The sequence below is a fragment of the Stegodyphus dumicola genome, chromosome 3, assembly GCF_044657685.1.
Source record: "Stegodyphus dumicola isolate Sdum_Otavi_A_Nest chromosome 3, ASM4465768v1".
Taxonomy (NCBI): domain Eukaryota; kingdom Metazoa; phylum Arthropoda; class Arachnida; order Araneae; family Eresidae; genus Stegodyphus; species Stegodyphus dumicola.
In genome coordinates, this window is record NC_140770.1 from 128,840,801 (window position 1) to 128,856,973 (window position 16,173).

Here is a 16,173-nt window from a genome sequence, read left to right on the forward strand (position 1 = left end):
AAGACCACTTAACATGAATAATAAACATTAAACGTACATAACAAACACTGTCAGCAATACCTTCAATTAATTCACATGTGTTGGTAAAATTTTAGGAATATGACTCATATTAGTAAAATATAATGGAAAAACAACAAGCTTAAATTTGGTAAAAATAAAACATCACGTAAAATCTCAAAATATGTTGAATATATTCTATACATTCATTTACAACACTTCTATATCATAAAAGAAAAAAAAAAAAAAAAAAAAAGCATTAAAGACACTTACATATACTGAAGTTAATGAATAACATTCCTGACCCTGAAGATCAGTAGTAGCATCAACAGATGAACCCTCATGGTTAATATTTGGCCAGTAGCGAACATGACCTTCAGGTGAAACAGCAAGAGCGGATGGCAATTTAGAATCTTCAGTTAGAAAAAGATGAACTAGCTCAGCTTTATGAGCTAAATCACTAGGTGGTAGAGTCAGTTCTTTGCAGTGAACCTGCAATAATTTAGAACATAAATAACAACATTAATTAAAATAAAAGAAAAAGATGTAAATAAGGAAAAAAAATTCTAATGTAAAAATTAAAAAATATGATGTGTACACCACATGACTTCCTTGTACGGAATATTAAATTATACGCATTTTATTTAAGCTTATTAGATTGAATTAAACCTACTTCGCCGACAGCGCATAAACCACAATACAATAAATGCATTCTTTAAAATTCACTTTGTTTACCATAGCGACACTCTGGCACTAAGTTTACTTAACAGTATTATCTTTCATTCATATTATGACTCAGAATGCACAAAATGTATATCATTTAAAGAATTATCTAATCGTTGCCACATGTTCTACTCAAATACTATAATAAAGCTAGAACTACGTATAAAAGAAATTAAGCAAACAAAACAAAAAAAAAAAAAAAAAAAAAAAAAACAGTTTTTCACAGACGATTGAGTATTTCTCATTTAATTAATTCAGTTCTCACTTCGCGAGAAGGCAAAAATACATAAAAAATCAAAATATCTATATTAAAAATTACGAAGTAAATCTCAAACGCTTATTTCCTCGAAAAAATTCCAGAAAGAATTAAGCATGATTTAATTGGCAATAATAAATGAATGCGTTATCTTTGTTGTTGCGAAGCTAAGTTTTTCTAGATTGGCAACAAATCTACTAGTCTCCTGTTTCAAATGTAAACATCAATGGCCGCCATTAAAAACAGGCTTAGCAGCAATTAAACAAATTTAAAATTAAACGTAGACGTACTTGTTTAAAATGTAGACGATACTTTTACCCTGTTTGAAGGTAATAAAGATGATTTAAATAAAGTTCTTTCAACAATGAATTCTATCGATCCTGCTATTCAGTTCACTTTTGAACTTGAGACTTGCAATTCTCTTCCGTTTCTCGACATTCTGGTCACACGTAACACATCCAACTTCAGTACTACAGTTTACCGTAAACCTTCATCGGTTTGCCTTCCACCACACTTTAAATCATGTCATCCGACTAAACAAAAGTTAGCTTCATTTTATTCCTATGTTTTCCGTGCTCTTCAAGTTTGCTCCTCCAAACTAGCCCTTGATGAGGAACTAAATTATTTAAAAGCAATAGCTATTGACAGGGGCTTTTCACCCAACATTATTAATCAAGCAGTTAAAAAATTCTCATCTCAACACACTGAAAGCCACACTCTTATGTTAGGAGATTATAAAAATTCTGTTGTCATTCCCTTCTTTCCATCAATTAGCTATAAAGTTGCACATATTTTGCAGAAATTTAACTTTCGGGTTGTTTACTCTCCCATCAATAAAATTCCAACTTCTATACTCAAGGACCCCATTCCGGATATGAATTCCTGGGGTATTTATAGGATTCCTTGCCAGTGCGGTTTAATTTACATTGGCCAAACTAAGAGAGCCTTAAAATTTCGCGTCAAAGAACATGAGGCATATGTTAGAAAAAAGGAAACACAGAAGTCTTCTGTTGCTCAACATTGTTGGTCCGAAAATCACACTTTCAATTTTTCTGCTGCCAAAATTATTCAAAAAACATCTTCCATTGGAGAACTGGATTTTCTAGAGGCATTTCACATTCATAAAAATCTTTCTGTTCTAGTTAACGATCCTAATTCCAATCCAAATTTGCCTTCGGCTTTTAGAGAAATAATGTTTTAGTTCTGGTTTCGCCAACAGATGGCGCCACTTGCTTATTCTTGTCCAGGCTTTCTTATCTTATCTAATCATTATTTCCTATCTTGTTCATTTGCGGTTTTGCAGCTGAAGATGATGGTTCGGTAAAACCATCGAAACTAGTCCTGTGAAAATTTTGTGAATATAACGCTGATTTTTGTTGTTTGACTTCTGAATTAACTTTAAAATTGTTGATAATTCCAAAAATATTGCATACAGATTTACTAAAGGCATAAAATCCTTAACCAGAAGATAGGAACAACATAATTCAATCATTTTTATAGCCAAAAATGTACAATTTACAAGCATATAAGAGTAAAGAAACTGAGATCACTGAGCTGGGTAATAGAGTGGATATATATATAAATATATTTATATACGTTTAGTGCGGCCGATTGCAACCAAAATACGAGGTGCACATCTACATGTTATAGCAGTCCTATATACAAAATTTCAACGTTCTGAGGCTACTCGTTTTTGAGTTATGCGAGATACGTACGTACACACGTACGTACATAAGTTCGTACAGACACCACAAAAAATTCTCTTCAGAATTAATTTTAAAGCAGTTTTATAATTTTTTTGAAGGAAAAGAGTATTTTATTCTGTCCTTACGTACAGATATCACGCAAAAACATCGTTAAATTGCATTCGATAGCGGTCAAAATGGATATTTTCGTTGAAATATGCTGCCTAAAACTTTTTGCCATTACAATACTTTTTTTTTACTTCGTACAAGAAAGTAAAAATAGCAAAACAAATTAAAACAATTTCATCTTACTATCTTGCATTAGAGCAAATTATAATACATAAATGTAGCTTTCATACTGAAGTAATCTCTAAATTGATGTAAAAGTTAGTTTTTATAATTTGGATACAATTCTCTGTGATAACTATAAGTTTGTCTAAAACCAGAATTCATCAAAAATATTTTGGCATTAACAGGAAGTAAATATTAATTAAAAGATATGCCTTATAAGAAATGTGTGTTATAATAAGAGATTATTATATTATTATATATATGGGAGAAATCAGTGTCTTAAAATGAATTGCAACTGAACCATCTGTTACGGATAGGCATGATTTTAAAAATGAAAATATAATTTTATATCACAGCATTTGAAAAGATAATTTTTATGTACTAATTTATATGTAGAGTATCTTATGTTAATTAACCAGTTATTACGCTTTTCATCTTTATTATATTTCTCCTTTCTGTATTCCTCACAAGAATGCAAATTAGTTGTGTGTATTTAAGCTAAGGTTTTTTTAATCTTGAGACAGAAGCGTTTTTCTAGCATTACATGCCATGTGTTTATGCTATTAGTCTCTGCTAGCTCTAGCAGTTGCAATTATATCAGCTTGGTGTTCTCTCATTGCCAATACTTTAATCTGGCATGCTAGTAAGTTATTGAACTAGCTTTTAGCTTAATATTTAATTATGTAATCTTCAACTACTGATCTGAATCAATCTTATTTATTTGCATTGCTACCAGCTATGGTCACTGCAGCACAAAGTCATGCATTTAAGTTCAAAGTTCTAATTAAAAAAGAAGGTTGTTTTTATAACATTAGTAAGACTTTGTTGTTCTATCTCAGGCATAGCAATAGCTAAATGTCTGTTAGGGTTATAAGACTAAAGTAGTGGTACTATACCAAGTATAAACATTCGTATATATGCTAAGATTTTATAATTTTATTTTATTAATAATTTTTCATAATAATAGTTTTACAAAAAAAATTCTCAGCTCCAGTTTTACAGTATAACTGCAATCAGTATTTCTTAAAAAGTTTGCCATTTGAGAATTTGCACTCTTTTAGAATACTAAAAATTTCACAATAATTTTTTTTTTCCCCCTTTAAGAAATTTGAAATATTTTTTAACTGAAACGATGCAAAGTGCCCATGTATACACGTAAACAATGTAAGTACCTGAAATACACAGTTAATAAATAAAAACTTACAATACTTTAATCTTTTGTATGCCAAAATGTCCAGTCACAATTCAATGTGATTAGTTAGTTAATTAATCAAGGCTAAACAAACAACGGATCTACTGAAGACATAAAAACTTTCATGGAGAAGTCTCTAGAAAACTGAACTTGTATCTTTGATCTATCATTTCTGAATTCTGTAATTATCATTTCTGAATCTGGCCCCGATAATGAAAGAGTAGCAATCCAAGTTACCAACTGAAGAAGCTTTATGGAAAATTTTCACAGAATCAAAGTCAAAATTGTAATTAAGTGATTTTTAAATAGGATTAACTATAAAAAATTAATTTATTATCTCCTTCGAATATAGAATTTGTGGTCCTCTAAAATTTTAGCTTCTTATATATTACCCCAGCAACCAGCCAAGTAGTGAGATTTAGTGCCAATTATGAATGACTATATGCTTTACAATTCAACAGTAACGATTGGTGACTGATGACTACTGCAGAAATTTCCATTAAGAGGACAATATGTAAGTTCCAAATTTTAACACTCTTTTAGCTTGATTGACATAAGTTAAGTCACACTGATAAGTTATAAATTCTCCAAGAAATAAAATCAGAAATGGCATCTTTAAAAACCAAACAACAAATTTACTGGTAAGTGAGAAAATGACCAAGCAGTTTTATAACTGGTGGATTTATAACATATCTTGACAATGCAGATATCCACCAAATTAGAACAGTATTAAAATTTCAAATCTATACACATGGATATTATGTTTGAAAAAAAAAAAAAAAAAAAAGAGAAATCACTTATTGATAGCTAGTCATAGTTGGGCACTTAATCACAATTTTTATTTTGATTCTCTGAAAATTATCCATAAAGCTTTTTTATGTGGCAAACTGGATTTCATTCAAACTTCACATTTACGATACTTTATTTATTTAGTTAATGGCATTAATTTTAATACAGTTCTTCATAATTATTAAGAATTTTATTATCTTAATTTTTCCTGTTTTATTACTATTTTCTTCAACAGATTATGCTATGCTCTGTTTTTGCTTTGATCTGGCCATCCCAAAGAAGATCTTGTGCCTGATCATCCTCACAATTGAGTTTTATTCAAAATATATCTCAAACCAAGATTACTTTCTTGACTAATTTAACACTGGCTTGTTTCTCTTCCAATTTGAGCATTATTTTAATTATGCCAAAGGACAAAATTTGCATGGGAAGAAAGGCAAAGAGAAGGTTATGATAAACTGTAGAGTTGAAATTAAATTTATTACATATAATTAAATAGAGGAAAAAATGATGGAGACAGCAAATTTAGTTCAGAATGAAATGAATGGTTGGATTAAAAGAATTTGTTAGGTATAAGCTGCTCAATGATTTTATTTTATTTATTTAATAGTCCAAAGGGGCTTTGTCCCTGAAGAACTATTGTCTTCATTTTGTGATTTTGTGTTGGTTCACTATAAATGTCTGTTTCACTTTTCAAACTGTTGTCACCAATGTTAAGAGTCCTGCATTATATTTGAAGAAATTAAATAATGAAAAATCTGCATAAATATATGTATATTTCTCGCACTGTGATAAAACAATGGTATATAGAGCCATCAAATTTTGAATGACGTAATCCTATTGCGAATATGGGCATGTGGAAGCCCAAATTTTAAATTTTGAATTTGTTTTATTATCGATTTCATATTTTGTAAAACTTTAATGAATTTTTGATTGACAAACTCAAGGATTTCAAAGCGAGAAATGGCAATGTTGTACAGAAAATTTTTTTTTATCTCAAGCGCACGAGACTCTGTATCAGAAATTCTAAAGATATGCTCAATTTAAAACTATTTTGCTCTTGATGGCTCAGGTGCGAGGCACGTTCAACAGGCTCCTAGGCTGGGAAAGCCACATTCTGTGTGTAGCGACGTGTGGTAAAGCATATCTTCCTGAAATAACATTTAATACTTCTTAGCTGAGAAAAAAAAAATTTCTCGTGATAAGCGATAAATGAGCCTTACGTATATACAAATCGTAGAGTCAGTCATATCATAAGCTGGAGATGTCATGAAGTAATAATTAAGGCAATAATGTTGGAAAATGCATATCTCAGATGTTGCATGCTACTGTCATGGCTTCAGGTGCTCAAATGGAGGAAGGATGGTTTGAAAAGAAGGTCTATGATGAGCTGGGACGAGCTACTAGGTCACGTGGTCCTATGGTCTACCTGAAAAAAGAGTGCATAGTCTTGCTCGTCAGGTATTGGTCGGGGGCGGGGCATAGGTAAAAATCTAACTTAAGAAAATATCTTAATTACAGAACAGATTCAAATGTTAAAAATTAAAACATAATATGTGTAGAAAAGAAAGGATCATGGTCTGATATAATTTTGGTTGGCCTAAACAACTATTGTGGGGAATTTAAAGATAAAAAATAATATATTTGGAGTACTTGGTAGAGAAAATAAATTAGATAATGCTTGGCACTAAATGTAGATGGCGACACTCATGCGTTTCTTAATAAAGATTAATAAAGTGATATTTAGTACAAAAATTGACAAGAAAAGTAATGAAAATCAAGGCTAAATTGAATCCTAAATAAGATTACAGCATGGTGAAATTAAATTAAGTGCCGGAGTACTGCTCCGGGTCTTTTTCTGTTTTCATCATCAGTGTAGTCATAATTCAATCTAGGTATGGAACTGTTATTGACTTTTTCAATGTTATTAAAGAATTTTTTTTGCAATTTTTGCAATGCAAATGCTGATTCTTTCTATATTTAATTTATTATGAATGGCATCATTCCTGAAATACCAAGGATTATTGGAAATTCTTCTTAAGGTGATATTTTGACTTTGCTGGATTTTTAGCACCCTGGTTTTATACTCAAAACCCCAGACGGAACAGCCGTAAGTAATAATTGGTCACAGCATGGATCGGTATACATGAAGTTTGTTTTGAATAGATAGAACGAAGTTTCGGGCAATTAAGGGGTTGAGTAAGGCTTTAGTACACCAAAACTTTTTAAAAATATATGTGATGTGTGGGGTCCAAGTGAGTTTTTGGTCTAAAATGATACCGAGGTATTTTACTTGCTAGGCCCAGGGAATGCTAACATCATACATCTTGAGGGTGATATTCAAATCAATATTTTTCTTATGAATGAAGTACACAGCTTCAGATTTGTCAACATTTATTTTTATCTTCAATTTTATCATCCAGGACTCTAATGCTTGGATGTGTTCTTGAAGTGTTTGTACAACTGCGGCCATGGACGCATTTTGATAGAGGATCACAGTACCATCTGCATAAAGTGCTAGTGTAGTGAGGGGGTTGTGTGGGATGTCATTCGTATAAATTGAAAATAAAGTGAGCGAAAGTAAGCTTCCTTGTGGCAAGCCGGCGGAAGTTACTTTTCGTGTAGAGTGTGTATTGTTATAACGAACAACAAAGCATCTATCGTAAAGATAGGAATTAATGAGGTTTATGATGTAATCCGGGAAACCCAGAGTAGTTAATTTGTAGGTGAGGCCCGGCGTAGCTAGAGGGGGGCATCTGTCCCCGGGCGCAGAATCCAAGGGGCACCAAACTTATGTTACCACATTTTAGAATTAAATGTTTTCCATCCTTGGCAAGCAGTAGGGGGCACGAAATCTTCAGTTGTCCCTGGGCGCTGAAAACCCTAACTATGACTCTGGTTGTAACCATACACAGTAAAAGGCTTTCGAAATATCAAGAAAGAGAGCTCCTGCAATGAGTTTTTTCCTTGAGTCCATCTGCTATCATTTCTGTGACACGGTACAGTTGGTGCATGGTGGAATGTTTACTCCTGAAACCATACTGCTGTGGGATGAGGATGTTGTTGTCCTTTAAGAAGTCTTGTATTCTTTTCAGTATGACAGCTTCAGCTATTTTACTTAGGATTTGATAATAGACTTATTGGCCTATAGGATGTAGCCAGTATAGGATCCTTTCCTGATTTTAGGATCGGTGCGATGATAGCTGTTTTCCAATTGGTTGGAAAATACTGCAGTCTTAGCATGGCGTTCAGGAGTTTGGTGAATTTGCATAACATTTTCACTCCCATCTCCTTGATCATTTTGTTGCTGATCTTGTCCAATCCGGGGCTTTTCCGTTTTTTTCTCTTCATGATATAACTAATAACCTCTGAATAATAAGGCATAATTAAGGGTGTGTTGTTTATGTGTGTTTTTGAATGGAATTGTGTAATGAGGGACGTAACTGAGTGTTCTGTTTGAGGGTGGGAAGTGCTGCGAGTGTGAAATTGAGAAGCATATTGCTCTTGAACTAAATTTCATGTTTTAAGTGCGAAGAATGTGATATTTAATAAATAAAAGTAACAGACAAAATGTTAAAAAAAAAAAAAAATCTTAATTTAAAATCTGAAAACCTTCAGATCAGAAAACCAAAGAGTGATCAGCATAGGGAACTAAAAATGAATAAGATAATTTTCTAACATCAAAATATCAACATGTATTATATAAATTAAGTTTCTTGGAGTTATCTTTTGTTTTGGTGATAGCATTTATTTCAGGAAATTGAAATATATATATATAACAAAAGGAAAAGAATACAGATTAATTTTCAGTGTGAATTCAGTGTGAGTGAAATGAAATTCTCACAATCTAGTTTCAAGAAATTTTAGTGGTTCTTAAATAAGAACAGTGGCAAAAAGTTATTTACCAAAACAAAAACACACACAAAATAATAATAATAATAATAATAATAATAATAAATAAAATAAAATAAAATAAATAATAATAATTTAATTCTAAAGAGAAATACGAGTTTGTTGGCAAATTTAAACCTGTTTTCTTTCTTTTCTTTTTTAACTCTTACAGCAATGGATAATGTCCAGTAATTAATTATTTGGCTAATGTGTAATATGCAGTTTTTAAGTTTGAAATCATTTGTGAAATGTAATGCCAATCAGGAGACTCTTGAGAATGGCATAAAAGTTAGTGCAGTTTATAATAGACAGAATTAGTGACATTTTTTAACCGAGTTAAAAGGGCCAGAGATGATTTAGAAATGGTTTAACATGAGAAAGATCATAAATAGAAGAATCTTTATGAGTGGAACTCTGCAAGTTCCTTCTTCCTAAAGAATTTAATCGTACTCTTTATCATCTCGCAATTACTAAATATAAAATTGAGACTTCTATGATGTAATGGCTTAAGCGACAAACATGAATCAATATATTTCCGAGAAAACAATGGTTAGCATTTTATACAAGAAATTCATTTGATGTCTACAGTGTGTAATTTATTTAAAATACACATGTAAAAGCAATTTAAATATCGGGTTTATGATTTGGGATTTTGCTGTTAGATAATTATGTTAATTTGGTAACCTTTGTTGCTTTGATGTTACTTAATGGTTTTATTCTGGCAACCTTACTTTTGTTAACTCAAAAAAAGTGGACTGTGGTAAATTTCTCTGTTGTTACAAGCTGTCTGTTTGTAAACACTTTTTGTTATTTTTAAATAGCAAAAATAAGATCCTTGGTTTTTTTTTTCCCCTAATACATTGAAATATTTGTTTCAACAGTTCCTGCACAATTATGACCATGGTTGAAAATTACAATTTTTTTTTTTTTTTTTTTTTTAACATTCTGGAACAAAAGAGAAAAATTTATGTGCTGCAGTGTTGAGTGGGAATGGGTTTAATTGCAACTAAGGTTAAATGTTCTGCGACGAGATCTATTTGGTTGGAAAAGAAGAAACTAATAATGGTTTTATTTGGTAACGCTGATGAACAGAATGAATGAGCAATAGGTAAGAAAAGATAGCTGGTTTGAAGAAAGTAAGCATAATTCAGATTTTAATGATGGCAAAATGTGGGTTGAGAGTTCATGGAGCTCCATTAAAAGATCTGAGCATGAAACTTACAAAATGATCGATTTTATTTTCGTCTTGCTGGTTTTTTTTTTTTTTTTTTTTTTTTTTTTTTTTTGTGTGTGTGTGTGTGTGTTTGTTTGTTTTTGCATATGTGCCATAAGATGCATAAAAACAATCATCAGGAAAAGTTTTCCTAATTTACACAAGCCATAAAGAAAGTTGGTTGCAGTGCAAAAAAAGAATACTCTTTGATTTGGTGTCAAATATAACACTGCAACCAATTTTCTCGCTGCAACCACTGCAACCAATTTTTTTTTCTGCAACCACTGCAACCAATTTTCTTTCTGTTAAATAACACTGCAAACAATTTTCTCGCAACCCAGAACTGACTCTTCTCCAACATTATGGCAACTATTTTATTGTTATATGCAAATGTTTTCTTATATTTAATTTGATTGTAACTTTTCAGTTTAGTGATAGAAGACGGGTGGACTCCAACTGCACGAATGAAAATCCCCCCTCCCGTCCTGCTACAGTCCAACTCCGTGAATCAAAATTTCTTTCATCCGTTGTCCACAGGGTTATAATTTAAATTTTTATAGCCAATTGTAGCCAAGAGGAAAATAAAAATACAAAAATGGAATTACATATCACAATCACAAGAATAAGTAAAGAATATCTAACAAGCAAGCTAATTACTTGAATAACAGTAATAAATGTGAGAGCTAACAAAGAAAATAAAAGGTATTGGTAAACATACATATTAGCATTACAAACATCTTTCATTAATTACAATATTAGAGCAAATAGTATTATAATAATATCATAAATTAAATAATTAGAAAGCATATCAATTATATTTTTAATAAATTTCATCAATAATAGTCATGATACTGATTCAGAAGTCAAACAACAAAAATCAGCGTTAATTCACAAAATTTTCACAGGACTAGTTTCGATGGTTTTACCGAACCATCATCTTCAGCTGCAAAACCGCAAATGAACAAGATAGGAAATAATGTTTAGATAAGATAAGAAAGCCTGGACAAGAATAAGCAAGTGGCGCCATCTGTTGGCGAAACCAGAACTAAAACATAATTTCTCTAAAAGCCGAAGGCAAATTTGGATTGGAATTAGGATCCTTACCTAGAACAGAAAGATTTTTATGAATGTGAAATGCCTCTAGAAAATCCAGTTCTCCAATGGAAGATGTTTTTTGAATAATTTTGGCAGCAGAAAAATCGAAAGTGTGATTTTCGGACCAACAATGTTGAGCAACAGAAGACTTCTGTGTTTCCTTTTTTCTAACATATGCCTCATGTTCTTTGACGCGAAATTTTAAGGCTCTCTTAGTTTGGCCAATGTAAATTAAACCGCACTGGCAAGGAATCCTATAAATACCCCAAGAATTAATATCCGGAATGGGGTCCTTAAGTATAGAAGTTGGAATTTTATTGATGGGAGAGTAAACAACCCGAAAGTTAAATTTCTGCAAAATATGTGCAACTTTATAGCTAATTGATGGAAAGAAGGGAATGACAACAGAATTTTTATAATCTCCTAAAATAAGAGTGTGGCTTTTAGTGTGTTGAGATGAGAATTTTTTAACTGCTTGATTAATAATGTTGGGTGAAAAGCCCCTGTCAATAGCTGTTGCTTTTAAATAATTTAGTTCTTCATCAAGGGCTAGTTTGGAGGAGCAAACTTGAAGAGCACGGAAAACATAGGAATAAAATGAAGCTAACTTTTGTTTAGTCGGATGACATGATTTAAAGTGTGGTGGAAGGCAAACCGATGAAGGTTTACGGTAAACTGTAGTACTGAACTTGGATGTGTTACCTGTGACCAGAATGTCGAGAAACGGAAGAGAATTGCAAGTCTCAAGTTCAAAAGTGAACTGAATAGCAGGATCAATAGAATTCATTGTTGAAAGAACTCTATTTAAATCATCTTTATTACCTTCAAACAGGGTAAAAGTATCGTCTACGTAGCGGAACCATGCCGGGAAGTTTAAAGTTTCAAACAATTTTGATTCATAATAATGCATGTAGATATCAGCCAGGATGGGACTGAGGGGGCTTCCCATGGCTAATCCCTCAGTTTGCTTGTAATATTTATTTTGGAAAACAAAATGTGTTTGTTTCAAACAGAGTTGAGTGAGAGAAATTAGCTCATCAATTTCGATGCAAGAGAAATGAAATTCGCGAAGTCTGGTTTCTAGACATCTTAATGCACCCTCCACTGGGACATTGGTGAATAATGATTTTACATCAAAAGAAACCATGAGTAAATTACGAGGAGAAATGTTTTTAACCTTTTTTACAAACTCTATTGAATTTTTTATGGTGTAAATGTTATTGTCTAATAGAGTGGAAAATCTAGAAACTAAATATTTACCTAATGGATACGAGGCAGTACCTAAATTTGATACAATAGGGCGGAAAGGAATACCACTTTTATGAATTTTGGGAAGAGCATATAATCTGGCACAATTCGCAACAGATGGGATAAGCGAATGTTTTAAGTTGCTTGAAATGATTTGCGAAGATTTGATCGCAGTTTTTATTTTGGATAAGTCCGAAGGTGAAGGATCTTTAGGGATCGGATTATATGGTCCTTCGTTTAAGAGTTTAGTGACACCATCGATGTAAGTGTTCTTATCCATGACGACTATCTGGCCACCTTTGTCGGCCTTTGAAATGACAATATCCGGGTTAGAATGAATCTCGCGCATTGTAGCTCTTTCTCTCGCAGTTAGATTTGGTTTCAAAGGTTTATTATTGAATTTCACATTATGAGCGATAAGATGCCTAATCATTTCTTTCTGTGAATCTGAAACTTTACTGAACTTGAAAGCTTTTTCGATAGGAGCCAAAATCTTTGGAATCGAGGGTTTACAGGTTTGTGAGAAGTTAAAATTATATTTTAGAATTCTCTCTTGTTCTTCTGAAAGACTAACATTAGAAATATTAACTATTGGCTTGATGTTTACAATGGGAAGATTTTTTGAACTACTTGAACTGGAAGACTGTAAAAGAAGTTTTTCGAATTTAACTGCAAGGGTGTTTTTATGACGGTTAACTGCATTCTCCGTTCTAGACCAAGACTTTTGTTCAAGGGCAGTGAATTTTGGATATGTTTTAGCGAGTTCCAGATGAAGCTTATAGAGTTCATGTTCAATTTTGGACAATTGTTGACGTGTATCCCTTATCACGGACCGAAGTAAGGCAAGTTTGCAATTTAACAGAATTCTTGAAACGCGACTCGAAGGTTTTTGATTAGATTTGATTTGAATAAAATTGGAGATCAATTTTTTACATTTACATTTAACTAAAAAGTCAAGATGATTCAGGAATTTTTGCCGTTTCAGGCGTAATTTAGTGAAACGATTAACGGATGAAGGCATGATAAACAATGCAGAAAATCAAACTAAATTAACTGAGCAATAATAAAGTACACACAAAATAGCAGAAAAATCCCTCACTGAAATGAATAGAAAACAAAATGTTTGTAAGCAAAATGCACGAAATCAGACAAGCAAAGCACAATATCCAAATGTACAAAACATAAACATAACTTGAAAATTGCAAAAATGTACTCACCGAAACTCCTACAATCACAAAATGGCGGCCACACCACGTGCAAAAAAGAAAGCAAAATGTAAGCCTGTTTGGGGCTTCTATAATTAAGACACAATAACACGCCGAATAAATCTGATTTCATGCATTTTGCTTACAAACATTTTGTTTTCTATTCATTTCAGTGAGGGATTTTTCTGCTATTTTGTGTGTACTTTATTATTGCTCAGTTAATTTAGTTTGATTTTCTGCATTGTTTATCATGCCTTCATCCGTTAATCGTTTCACTAAATTACGCCTGAAACGGCAAAAATTCCTGAATCATCTTGACTTTTTAGTTAAATGTAAATGTAAAAAATTGATCCCCAATTTTATTCAAATCAAATCTAATCAAAAACCTTCGAGTCGCGTTTCAAGAATTCTGTTAAATTGCAAACTTGCCTTACTTCGGTCCGTGATAAGGGATACACGTCAACAATTGTCCAAAATTGAACATGAACTCTATAAGCTTCATCTGGAACTCGCTAAAACATATCCAAAATTCACTGCCCTTGAACAAAAGTCTTGGTCTAGAACGGAGAATGCAGTTAACCGTCATAAAAACACCCTTGCAGTTAAATTCGAAAAACTTCTTTTACAGTCTTCCAGTTCAAGTAGTTCAAAAAATCTTCCCATTGTAAACATCAAGCCAATAGTTAATATTTCTAATGTTAGTCTTTCAGAAGAACAAGAGAGAATTCTAAAATATAATTTTAACTTCTCACAAACCTGTAAACCCTCGATTCCAAAGATTTTGGCTCCTATCGAAAAAGCTTTCAAGTTCAGTAAAGTTTCAGATTCACAGAAAGAAATGATTAGGCATCTTATCGCTCATAATGTGAAATTCAATAATAAACCTTTGAAACCAAATCTAACTGCGAGAGAAAGAGCTACAATGCGCGAGATTCATTCTAACCCGGATATTGTCATTTCAAAGGTCGACAAAGGTGGCTAGATAGTCGTCATGGATAAGAACACTTACATCGATGGTGTCACTAAACTCTTAAACGAAGGACCATATAATCCGATCCCTAAAGATCCTTCACCTTCGGACTTATCCAAAATAAAAACTGCGATCAAATCTTCGCAAATCATTTCAAGCAACTTAAAACATTCGCTTATCCCATCTGTTGCGAATTGTGCCAGATTATATGCTCTTCCCAAAATTCATAAAAGTGGTATTCCTTTCCGCCCTATTGTATCAAATTTAGGTACTGCCTCGTATCCATTAGCTAAATATTTAGTTTCTAGATTTTCCACTCTATTAGACAATAACATTTACACCATAAAAAATTCAATAGAGTTTGTAAAAAAGGTTAAAAACATTTCTCCTCGTAATTTACTCATGGTTTCTTTTGATGTAAAATCATTATTCACCAATGTCCCAGTGGAGGGTGCATTAAGATGTCTAGAAACCAGACTTCGCGAATTTCATTTCTCTTGCATCGAAATTGATGAGCTAATTTCTCTCACTCAACTCTGTTTGAAACAAACACATTTTGTTTTCCAAAATAAATATTACAAGCAAACTGAGGGATTAGCCATGGGAAGCCCCCTCAGTCCCATCCTGGCTGATATCTACATGCATTATTATGAATCAAAATTGTTTGAAACTTTAAACTTCCCGGCATGGTTCCGCTACGTAGACGATACTTTTACCCTGTTTGAAGGTAATAAAGATGATTTAAATAGAGTTCTTTCAACAATGAATTCTATTGATCCTGCTATTCAGTTCACTTTTGAACTTGAGACTTGCAATTCTCTTCCGTTTCTCGACATTCTGGTCACAGGTAACACATCCAAGTTCAGTACTACAGTTTACCGTAAACCTTCATCGGTTTGCCTTCCACCACACTTTAAATCATGTCATCCGACTAAACAAAAGTTAGCTTCATTTTATTCCTATGTTTTCCGTGCTCTTCAAGTTTGCTCCTCCAAACTAGCCCTTGATGAAGAACTAAATTATTTAAAAGCAACAGCTATTGACAGGGGCTTTTCACCCAACATTATTAATCAAGCAGTTAAAAAATTCTCATCTCAACACACTAAAAGCCACACTCTTATTTTAGGAGATTATAAAAATTCTGTTGTCATTCCCTTCTTTCCATCAATTAGCTATAAAGTTGCACATATTTTGCAGAAATTTAACTTTCGGGTTGTTTACTCTCCCATCAATAAAATTCCAACTTCTATACTCAAGGACCCCATTCCGGATATGAATTCCTGGGGTATTTATAGGATTCCTTGCCAGTGCGGTTTAATTTACATTGGCCAAACTAAGAGAGCCTTAAAATTTCGCGTCAAAGAACATGAGGCATATGTTAGAAAAAAGGAAACACAGAAGTCTTCTGTTGCTCAACATTGTTGGTCCGAAAATCACACTTTCAATTTTTCTGCTGCCAAAATTATTCAAAAAACATCTTCCATTGGAGAACTGGATTTTCTAGAGGCATTTCACATTCATAAAAATCTTTCTGTTCTAGTTAACGATCCTAATTCCAATCCAAATTTGCCTTCGGCTTTTAGAGAAATTATGTTTTAGTTCTGGTTTCGCCAACAGA

The 16,173-nt window shown here is 32.5% G+C and overlaps 1 protein-coding gene across 1 annotated transcript in view; it reads right to left on the reverse strand.

Moving 5' to 3' along the window:
- Nup133 (nuclear pore complex protein Nup133) overlaps positions 1 to 16,173 on the reverse strand; it is a 148,454-nt gene that overhangs the window by 117,517 nt on the left and 14,764 nt on the right. The window contains exon 4 of the mRNA XM_035356050.2: positions 271 to 489. Within this exon, the coding sequence (XP_035211941.2) occupies positions 271 to 489 (219 nt within the window). The remainder of the gene's footprint in view (positions 1 to 270; positions 490 to 16,173) is intronic.